The sequence below is a fragment of the Actinia tenebrosa genome, unplaced genomic scaffold (assembly GCF_029948245.1).
Source record: "Actinia tenebrosa isolate PJP-AT-01 unplaced genomic scaffold, QUT_ActTen_1.0 PGA_scaffold2__45_contigs__length_23673736, whole genome shotgun sequence".
Classification (NCBI taxonomy): Eukaryota; Metazoa; Cnidaria; class Anthozoa; order Actiniaria; family Actiniidae; genus Actinia; species Actinia tenebrosa.
The window spans coordinates 10778006-10788855 of record NW_028292579.1 but is presented as its reverse complement, the minus strand read 5'-3'; the positions used below and the strand labels follow the sequence as shown (position 1 = coordinate 10788855).

Genomic DNA, 10850 nt, shown 5'->3' with positions numbered 1-10850 from the left:
CTATTATGCAAAAGGCGTGCGCTAAGGTCGAGCATAAAATCCTTTTTCAGAAAGACCTGCAGCACAAGCTGTACGGGAGGTTCTAACTTTGTTTTTGAAGCGAATGTCTCGGGTTTTTTATTACTTTTCAAAAATTATTTATTATGGATATCGATGTTCAGTGGATAACCCAGGAGACCGGTTATGGGTGAGACTATTTGACAGCAATTCAGACTCAGTGTTGTATGTAAACATGCATAACCTATCTCTACCGAGGGAGTTTTATATTTCTGCATATTTCCGAATTAGTCCGCCACGTATGATTTAACAAGTTCTATTCGACTGTCTGTCTTCCTTCTTTCTCTTGAGAGAAATAAAATACTAACCATTTGTTGTACGTATATCTCCCTGGCTGTTCGTTCAACTGAGCCACTTGATCATAATCTCTCTAAAAGACTTCACGTTTTACCTTCTTTTGTATTTAAGATCATCCTGAAACAAATCCGTAAATGAAAAATGGGTGGAAAATATCAACGCCTTGCCTCTGAAGCTGGTTCCAAGACGTTCAAAACTGGTCTTTTCTCCTATCTTTTCTTTACCTGGTTAAATGGGCTCCTGAGATTGGGATACCAACGACCTCTCGCTCATGACGATCTGTTGGAGCTGTCTGACGAAAACAAGGCACAAGATCTAGTGGCCAAGTTACACGTGTTATGGATGGAAGAGATTAACAGTGCTAAGAAGAGAGGCAGAAAACCCCGACTTTGGAAGGCCATGTTCAAACTATTCCTTCGAGATGTCATTCTCTTTACTGCTTTGAAACTGATGGATGAAGCTATGGGGATAACTTTGGTAGTATCAGTGTGGTTTTATCTAAAGCTCTTAGAAGAAGGATCCCACATGGATCAGACCTACGCTGTTGGTATAGTTGCTAGCATTGGGATTCCAAGTCTGATTAAGGTGTTCTTCTATCATCATTCTGATTACTTGGCTGTGTTGATGGGTGTGAGATTGAAAAGTGCTGTTATAGGATTGATCCATAAAAAGGTGAGGTGATAAAGGGCTAAAACTGGAATCAGATAGATTTCTTATAGCGGAGCTCCCGAGCGAGCACGAGCGGAGCCCCATACTTAAGAAAAAATGGTAAACCATCGAGTTGATTTTTCATGGTTTGGCTGACGTCACTTCCGTCCGCACGTCCGTACGTCCGTACGTCCATCCGTCCGGGCGTGTACACAACACAGGAATCCCGCTTGATATCAAAGCAAAACTACTCACAAATGCGGCTCTCAAATGCACAGAAAAAATCGCTTTAGGACAAGTTATAGACCAAAAACAATTAAAAAAAACACTTTCATGTAGTCAAAGATGGATCAAGAAGTGTTCTTCAAGAAATAAGGTGTGTGTTTTTTAGCAAACAATCGTATATATATATATTTTTTTTTTTGACAAGCATTTTTCTCGACGAATCGAGAAATCAAAGACTTTCTCTCAAAAATGTTTATATTTCTATCGATAAGATTAATTTATTTTAATGCTGGAGGAAATATAACATGAAGAGCATATTACAAAAAATATTCGTCCTTTATTTAGCTTTGTAAATCTTTAACAATTCGGTTGTTTTTAACCAGCTATCGCATGTTTTTCGTTCAAGAAAAAGCTTTTTTCGCCTCATATCGCGGGGTCCAGTCGGCAAAACAAAGAAGACTTTTAGATATCTTTCTACACGGATAATTTATTTAATCATTAAATGAAATATAAATGTTTACCAAATATTCAACTGTTTATTAAGCTGTTCGAGCAAATATGATTATAAAAGTCAGCTTAAATTTGTGTTGTTGAAAGATGTTATTGTATAAAGACCTACCAGACTTTCACTCTAAAAAGCTAAAAAATATTCAAAAACATTTACAAACGCCAATTTACTGCCAAAGAAATGAGTCATTTTGTATTTTGCATTGCCTTTTGCATTATTTTTTATTTTGTCTCAGTTGTTCTTGTCAACTGTTTAAATGAATGTAAGCTTTGTTTTTTTAAGTAAACCTCATTTTTTGCTCACCTTAACCAGCTTTCAAGTCTGTTTTTTGGTCTTGATTTGTCCTAATTTTCGATCTCAATGAAAGACATCCGAGTTAAATTTCACTTAAGTTGATATTGTATTGGATAATCTGTAGTTAGCTTTCGTTTTTCTTTAAGTAAAAGAGATTCAAAGCCTAAAACTTGTAGGCCTTGGAAACCTTTTTGTCGAAGAATCTTCCAAAAACAAAACTAGCCCCTGGGGGTGGTGGTAAGTTGTGTACAAAATTCCTAAGTGGGAGAGTATACTCGCGCAAAAAAAAAAAAAAAAAAAAAAAAAATGATGTAGTGCATTTTGATTCGATTTCACTGCATGGTTTTTATTATGGGAGAAATTATCATCATTTCGAATAAAAAATGATTGAAAATGTTTTCCCCGATCTTATTTTTACCTTTCAGTTTCATTCAAATTGTTCTCCCTGTGACTTCCGTATCGGGAGCTCCGCTTTTAGGCAGTGCCTAAATACATATATTAATCTTACTGTTGTCGTTATTTTATTGACACAGATCACTGAATCTAGACGCAGCGATCTCTCCAAGTTCACAACCGGTCATATAGTGAATCTAGTGTCCAACGATGCCAAAAGAATGGATGAATTGGGCGTATCATTGGCGGAAATACTATTATTTCCAATTGGTTTCCTTGCTGTAGTCGTACTTCTACCTTTATTGGTTGGTTGGCAGTCCTTGTCTTGCCTTCTATTGATGTTCGTCTTGATCATAATAAACTTACTACTCACACAACTGTATACTAACATTCGCCTTGAGCAAGTCAAAGTCACAGACAAGCGATTGGCAGTAATGAGTGAGATCATCTGTGGAATACGAGCTGTAAAGATGTATGCTTGGGAATGGAAGTACAACGAAACAGTTCAAGCATTACGAGGGTATTTTCAAATTCTATTCTATTATTGTTGCTGTATATACTTATTTCAAAAAATTAGTCACAAAAGCCTACAAGGTTGAGACCGCTGAGGTTCATGTGAAAAATTTCATATCCAACAAATAATAGTTCTTTTGCAGACTCTATAATTGCACGAATGACGGCTGGTGAATCATTCTACAATAATACATGGATATTTTGAACGAAAAAACAAAGGAATGCTTTCCTCTGTCATATTTTGTCCCATCAGTGACCTTAAAAACTCTCATAAAGTTGAACAAATATCCCTTCAATAATCTATTTTTTCATGTGTTAGAAAAATTAACTTTATCTAAAAAATTGATAGGAGTTTTTTCGAATAAGCTATTAAGACAACAGTTGAAAAATCGAATTTGGTAGCTCACGATTTGGTATTAGGAAGACTTTGAGGGAATATAAACCATGGCAAGCTTCATTTGCCGAAATCATCGCTTTATTTCCGAGAATAACGAGAAAAACCAGATCGTGCATAATTCATTTTTATTCATTGACCCTCTTAAAGAGCCAAAATCGCGTACTCCAACTTCGGGGGTCTCGCATGCTTTTGCAAAAGCATGTACAGAACTATTTCTTTATACATTGAATTAACTAATGTTTTAGCTTTAGAAAGCTCTATAATTTCTTAACATTTGAATAAATTAGTGGCTGCGAAAAAAAAAATTAATAGGATACTTCAACTCCTTATCGAAAGCTAGGAATTTTCAAAAACATTTAAATACCCATGTGCTAACTAAAATAAAAGGTCGATATTAAGAAAACGAAAGTCGAAGGGATTTTTTAGGGTTTTTGTTCTGCGACGAGTAATAAAGATTCACAGTTTGGCCCCCCAAAAATATTGGTTCTTAGTCATTGTTTTAAGGCGCATGCGTCTGCAATCAAACAAAACATTGTCATTATCACATAGCGTTAAATATAATCTTCAGTGTCCCCCAAAGATTTTTGCAGTGCCCCCCAAAGATTTTTAGCTTCCGCCGCCCCTGTTTTAATGGTGACTGTTTTGACATTCATTAATCAGCACGTGGTATACGGATTTTCCATTCATATTATCTTTTTTCTATAAAAGAAATAGAAAACACATAAAAGAATGTTGGAAATGACAGGTTGTCTGAAATGGTACAACACACGTTTATTCAAATGGAAATCTATTCCAATGACCATTTGCTTTGTGATATCTTCTTTCATAATATCCACATTCAATCTTTTTGTTCCAGGAAAGAAGTGAATCGTAACAAACAAAAGAATAGCCTACGAGTAACATGCGAAACGCTAAAGTATAACGTAAAACCAATGGCATCCTTCTTGTGTGTGGTAACGTTAGTGTACAGTGGAATAAGAGTAGATGCTGCTAGGGCTTTTACACTGGCAATGATATTAGACATTTGTGCGAACTGCATGGTTTCGAAGATTACTTTTAATGTTCTCAACCTGAGAGATTCTATAGTTTCCATAAATAGGATCGAGGAATTCCTATGTAATTGTCCAACATCAGTGGATATAAGTACAAGTGCCATAATATCATCAAACGATGCTCAACCGCGTAGGATTGGAAATTTGACTTTTACCAAAAATATTGATAGCAGGAGAGCAACATGTATCGAACTGGACACTGAGCCCAGAGTAGATGTAATCGAGATGTCAGCAGCCTGGACAAGTCAACAAAAGAGTGTTTTACACCAAGTCTCGATGGTAGTACGATCAAACCAGTTACTTATAGTCACAGGACCTGTTGGCAGTGGAAAGAGCTCTTTACTGATGGCCATTCATGGGGAAATTCCTACAACTGAAGGGGAAATTACGGTCCATGGTCGAACAGCTTATGTTAGCCAAATACCTTGGATCTTCTCAGCTTCCATTCGTGATAATATTGTCTTTGGACGACCATTTGACGAGTCTCGATACAAGAGAATACTAGAAATATGTGACCTTCAGAAAGACATCAAGTGCTTCCCTCATGGAGACTTGACCATCATTGGTCAGAGAGGTGTAAGTCTCAGTGGTGGACAGCGTGCAAGAGTCAGTCTAGCACGCGCAGTCTACTCAGACGCAGATATCTTCTTACTGGATGACCCACTCAGTGCAGTTGATGCTAGGGTTGGACAACACATCTTTGATAAGTGTATCTGTGGAGAGCTGTCGAATCGAGTAAGAGTTCTGGTGACCCATCAAGTACAATACCGTCCTCGAGCTGACAAGATAGCAGTGGTAAGAGAGGGTGCTGTTGTTCTCGGGACATATTCGGAATTGAGCGAAAACGGAATAGTAGATACCTTACAGAAAAGACATGAAGATACTACAAGCGACTACACATTGCATGAAGAAGTCGTTCATTATGAAGATAATTCTAAAGATATGAGGGAGGAAGATGAAGAGAGAGCTACTGGTACGGTGTCTTGGCGGTCGTACTGGAGGTTTTTCAGGGCTGGATTACCAACTTTTATCATTGGGTTTCTTGCTATTTTCTACATAATCGCTCAAGGTAATTTGGCCTTAATTCTGTATGATATATAGTATTCAAACTTTTAGAAAGAAATATAAACATTTCTTTTTAAGTAATTAAATGGTCTTTTTTTAGAGATCACCTCACCCTTAATGGCCGTAATTATTGTTAGAGTCCTAGATGGTAGAGCGCATACCATATATCTCTCAGTAGACCGTAGACCTTCAAAACTTTGCACTAATTTGTACAATTTGTACGATTTTAGAATCCCTTACATATTTCATAACCAGAACGTCATCTATCAAGTCCTCCAAACCTTTCGTACACATGGAATATGCTTCACACAGAAGCATCCTTATTCAAAAGAAGAATAATTGAAAGACTCTTAATTGCACGTGAACAGCACAGACTAAATAAACAAGTCCAATGTTTTATCGCCAGCCTTTATCCCTCTGGGATTTCATGAACTACTTAAACTGTTGTATATTCAAATTAACCTCATACTGAAGATGACTTTCACAGTCGAAAACGTTTTATTTCAAAACTTTTAAAAACATCATTTCTATCCTTATAAATATATTATACAATTTTGTTAGTTAACTTTTAAAACGATATATGGTATACACTCAAAAGTCACCTGGACTAACGAAAAGGCCGCCATACCTTTATCATTGTTTCATGGACGAAATACAAAATCATTTATATCGGGATGTCTCGCGCAAGGTCATTTAGCATTAAATATAACGTGCGCTCAAATTTGGTTTATTTCCTGTTGTACCAAGCTTTATTGTATTCTGGGTCAGAGTTTTTTTGTTTTGTAGAGTATTGTTTTGCCCCTTATAGTACACTCAACAAAATTACTCGACTCTGATTGGTCGAGAAGAGTACAATTATAGCGTTAATTGTACTCCGTAGGCCACCGAATTAAGTCGCTATGGCAACACGGACAAAACAATGTCAAAACAATTATTTTCTATCATTTTGCACTTAAAAAACATATGAATAAAATTTTAAAGCCGTAAGAACTAATCTTTTTTATGCATTTCAGTTGCGCGATGGACTGAAAATCGGCCGCCAAATAGACAAAGATGAACGGCGTCGCTTCGCATCTTTTACTGAAATTTTGTTGACTGAACTATAAACAAAAAATCGCACGATCTTCTGGTACAATTTGGTATTAATAGACACTCGTAATGTTTTGAAAGTTCTTTAATTGCACTCGCCTAAAGGCTCGTGCAATTACAAGAACGTTTAAAACATTACTCGTGTCTATTAATTTCCAAATTGTACTCGAGATCGTGCGATTTCCTATGCAAATTCATTATACTTGCGTATTTGTTTAATAGTCTTCATGCTTCAGGTGCCTAACAGCACCAAGAAAGAGCCCCAATTTGAGGCATAAAACTGATAGACTAACGATTCCCTCGTGATTGTAAGCTGCATGGTTGCTAACAGCGCCTTAATATGCATCATCATTATTATAATCATCATTCTTCTACTCTTGTTAGTGTTATAGATGCCTTAACTAAATGTTAAATATTCGCAAAAATGCAATACTTCCTATCGGAATATCAAGAAAATAACTTTCGCCAGTGTTTGTTAGAACCTTAAGGTATTAGGATACTAAAAATGACGATTTGCTCGAAAAATTTTTCTTGAGATTTCGTAACTTTAAACTTTTGTCTTTCATATGTTAGTGAAACTTCTTTCAATTTTTGATTGGAAGAGCCAACATTTTGAGAAAAATCGAAATCGTGACTTTATCAAGACCGGAAATGTCCCGTCGCTTGCAATAACGTTGAGTCCAAATGCTCCTTTGTCCTTGTAAAAAGATCCTACATTCCGATCGTCCAGAACAACAGATAATTTGACAAGTGATGACAAAATGGAAGGCCCAAGGTGTTTTGGCCAACATCGTGGCTCCCTGCAGCTTCCGGCTCCAAACAAAGAAATGCATTTTTCTCGATTTTTTTTTTTTTTTTTTTTTTTTTTGCCTGTAAAACCTCAACTTCAAAAAGCTAAAAGTCCCTTGGATTTCATTCGATTTTTCTAAAATTTGGAGAGTTTAAAAAGTAACTCATAATCCAAAAAAGGGTGTCTCTATTTTTGAAATTTAATTTCTTTCCAAAGTTATGACGCTATTTACTCTAAACAACACTCCAAAAGCAATCGCCGAACTTTGATCAAAAATAGCGAGAGATGTAAATCAGATATCCAAAACCTTGGACACCGTTTTTGAGCTTATTATCTCCTGAGTATGTTAAGACATTTTTCGCAAACATAGCTTAAAATGTACGTGTCCGTTAACGTTTTCACTGAGGCATGGTCAAATTTCGCTTTGAGGACAATAATGTGAACAAGAATTTAAAAAATCGTATTTTGAAGATGTCTTCATAAACTATGTTTACTCAGCTTTCAGAAAATGTATATTTTGTTTGTGTTATGCTATAAAGCCAGCGCGTTATTTAAGTTTGCGCGCATAGTGGTCGTAAACGTATCCTAATATCTTAATATAGAAAAATATTTTAGAAAAGTTTCATTCATTTTTGTCCAAGAAGCACTTAATAGTGTGTAATGGACAAAAGTCGGTCATTCATTCTGTTGCTTACTCATATTAACGAACGTTCTCCGTAGCGTCATTGGTGGTACCAACTTGGTGGATGTCACGAATAGTTCATATGACACTACAGGAGCAAAGAGGTTCCTTCTCCTTGGGCGTGTTTGGTGGTTTGGTTGGAGCATCGTTGATTCTTTCCTTAGCAAAAGATTTGGCTTTTGTCAGTGCAATTTTGAGATCTACAAGAAAGCTGCACGACAAGATGACAATGGCTGTTATCAAGTCTCCTGTTCTGTTCTTTGATACCAATCCTGCTGGACGAATAATGAATCGCTTTTCCAAAGATATCGGTGCTATGGATGATTTGCTGCCGATCCAATTCCTTTATTCGGTTCCTTTGTGCTTGGATATAGTTATAGTTATGTTACTGGCTTTGGCAGTTAGCCTGTGGATCGCTGTTGCTGTCATTCCAATGGCAATGCTGTTATTCTTGGTTACTGCGTATTATCTAAAGAGTTCTCGTGAGCTGAAGAGAATAGAAGCGATAAGATGCAGCCCTGTCTATGACCATGTTGCCGAAACCATTACAGGGTTAGAAGTCATTCGAACATCAGGGGCGGAAGAAGAATGCTGCAACAAATTGTTAAGGTAAAAAACTGCATAGCATTATTATTTCTAAGTCAAAACCGAGTGTGTTAAACAATCAGTGTCTTCGGTTTGACATGATCAGGGTAGTAGTATCGCCAGTTCCAAAAAAGTAATGGAATTTAGTCTTTCATGGTAGGTGTTGCAGCTTGTAAACTCTTTCACAAACAACTCAGTTCGGAGGAAACACTTTTCATTATTGCCAAATCCCTTAAAAAATTTTTTTTCGTCCATATAGTTATGAATTGGTATCAACGTATATGAAATATCGTTTCATTTTATTGTATAAAATACTAATGATGAAAAGGTAAATTATACACCGTGAAAAGATGAAAAAACTTTTCGGACGTTTCGGACGCTAGTCCTTCGTCGGAGTAAAAGAGGACGACGAAGGACTAGCGTCCGAAACGTCAGTAAGTTTTTTCATCTTTTCACGGTATATAATTTACCTTTTCATCATTACTGTTTCATTAGAAACACCGACGCAGCTCACACTAGTTTTTAGCTAGTTATATCTTTGTATAAAATACTTATAATTTTAAATTGCTTGCAGCTAATCCCCTGTCCATCTTCGATATTTGTAACACTCGTGTTCGCCCTTCTACACTAATGACTTCATTTTCACAGGCTTCAAGATGAGCATACAAAAGCCTTTTTCCTAGTTATGGCAACAGCTCGCTGGCTTGGACTGTACGTGGATTTACTGTGTGCCTCTTTCTTGGCAGGGGTAGCCATTGTAGGTCTGGTTGCCATTCACGATCACGGTAAATATACCAATATTTGAACCATAATTCATTAAGGAATGCATTCCGTTTGAAAAAATATATAAACGAATATTCAAAACATTATTCGGTTACTGATTGGATCAAACAAACAATTACACTTCTGACACAACAAGTTGACACCATTAAATCTCGGGATAACTGTTTCTTGGAATGTCCATTATTTAGCAATTATTCGCCGAAGGCGAAGTGAATATAGGGGAATATTTACCGAGACGCGAGTCTTCGAGCGCCGAGGTAAACATTTTCCATATTAACTGAGCCTGAGATGAATAATTGTTTTAGCATATACCAACTTGTGTACAGAGTAACCTATTTTTATATACAATAATTTAATAAAAACAAACAAACAGAAAAAACAACAACAACGACAACGACAAATTCACGCAAAACATTTAGCAAAACGTTTAGCAAAACTTTTAGGCCATACTTCTTTGCCTTTTTAGTATTGATAGGAATGGCATTTACTTTCATTTTTTCAATTTCCTCATCGGAAATTGCAGCAAAACGATTGCCGGCAGATGCCATTTTGTTGTCGACTCAATATTCCGAGATTCAGAGGTGAATATCGTACAATATTCATCTCCAATTAACCAATGAGCGCGCGCGTTCTTAGGAAGTACACAAGTTGGTATATGCTAAATTATGTAGTGTTTAAAAAACGAGTAGGAGTGTTTTATCAGGTATAAAAGCACGAGTCGTAGCCGAGTGCTTTTGTACCTGATAAAACACGATCTACGAGTTTTTTTGAACTGCTTAAGAGCGGATGTCAGCAAACATCAAACAATTAGTGGCAAGCTTCAAAAAATCGATTTTGCTCATACTTTTAGTATTGGTAGCCTATTATGTTCCAATCATCATGGTGTAGTTTATTTGTGAAAATATATTTTTGCTTTTGAGAAATAAGCATTTTTCCCGGAACGGGTAAATATGCTAATTAGTAATGCCTCAAGTTGGCCAACTTCAGTGACATCATGTAACGAAACTATCTAACCTTTGGTATTGATAACACGATTTTCTTATTGCCTATTATCGGTTCTTCGTTCACTGTTATTGTTGAAGATTTCACTGCAATGTGGAATTTTCTACGAATTTTTTCATCGGCCATACTTTTTCCTACTATAAAAGTAGCCTCAAAACAATGGTCATTTAAACTATGTGCGATACAACGAAATCCAACGAGCTTTTAGATTTTGAAAGATGAAGCGATGATACTTCTAATGATATAAAAATTTCTTTGTGTATTTGAACAGTAATTACGAGGGGCGAGCTCAAAGTTACGTAAAATATCAAATATTAGTGACACTGAAATCGACAAGATCGTCTGGTGAGCCGTCGATTAATCATGTATACTATCTTAAATCATTTATAAAACTAAAGTTATAGTCGCTAACCTTGTTTAGTTGGTGAAATTTAAAGCTTCAATTGTGGTTTTATCAATTGTTTGTCAGG

At 36.3% G+C, this 10850-nt stretch overlaps 1 protein-coding gene across 1 annotated transcript; it reads left to right on the top strand.

Moving 5' to 3' along the window:
* Window positions 1–348: 348 nt before the first annotated feature.
* Window positions 349–9587, top strand: LOC116293522 (ATP-binding cassette sub-family C member 4-like). Its single transcript, XM_089033487.1, has 5 exons — window positions 349–1026; window positions 2563–2942; window positions 4189–5453; window positions 8049–8619; window positions 9244–9587. Exons 1-5 carry the CDS (start codon window positions 496–498, stop codon window positions 9398–9400), a joined length of 2904 nt encoding a protein of 967 aa, XP_088889613.1. The 5' UTR covers window positions 349–495; the 3' UTR covers window positions 9401–9587.
* Window positions 9588–10850: the final 1263 nt, after the last annotated feature.

What these genes read in the sequence shown, in the direction of transcription:
- LOC116293522 (XM_089033487.1), top strand. Translation starts at nt 496, where the DNA reads ATGGGTGGAAAATATCAACGCCTTGCCTCTGAAGCTGGTTCCAAGACG. An exon ending in TAGGATTGATCCATAAAAAG is followed by an intron (nt 1,027 to 2,562) that starts GTGAGGTGATAA and finishes TTATTGACACAG; the next exon opens with ATCACTGAATCTAGACGCAG. An exon ending in TGCTGCAACAAATTGTTAAG is followed by an intron (nt 8,620 to 9,243) that starts GTAAAAAACTGC and finishes TCATTTTCACAG; the next exon opens with GCTTCAAGATGAGCATACAA.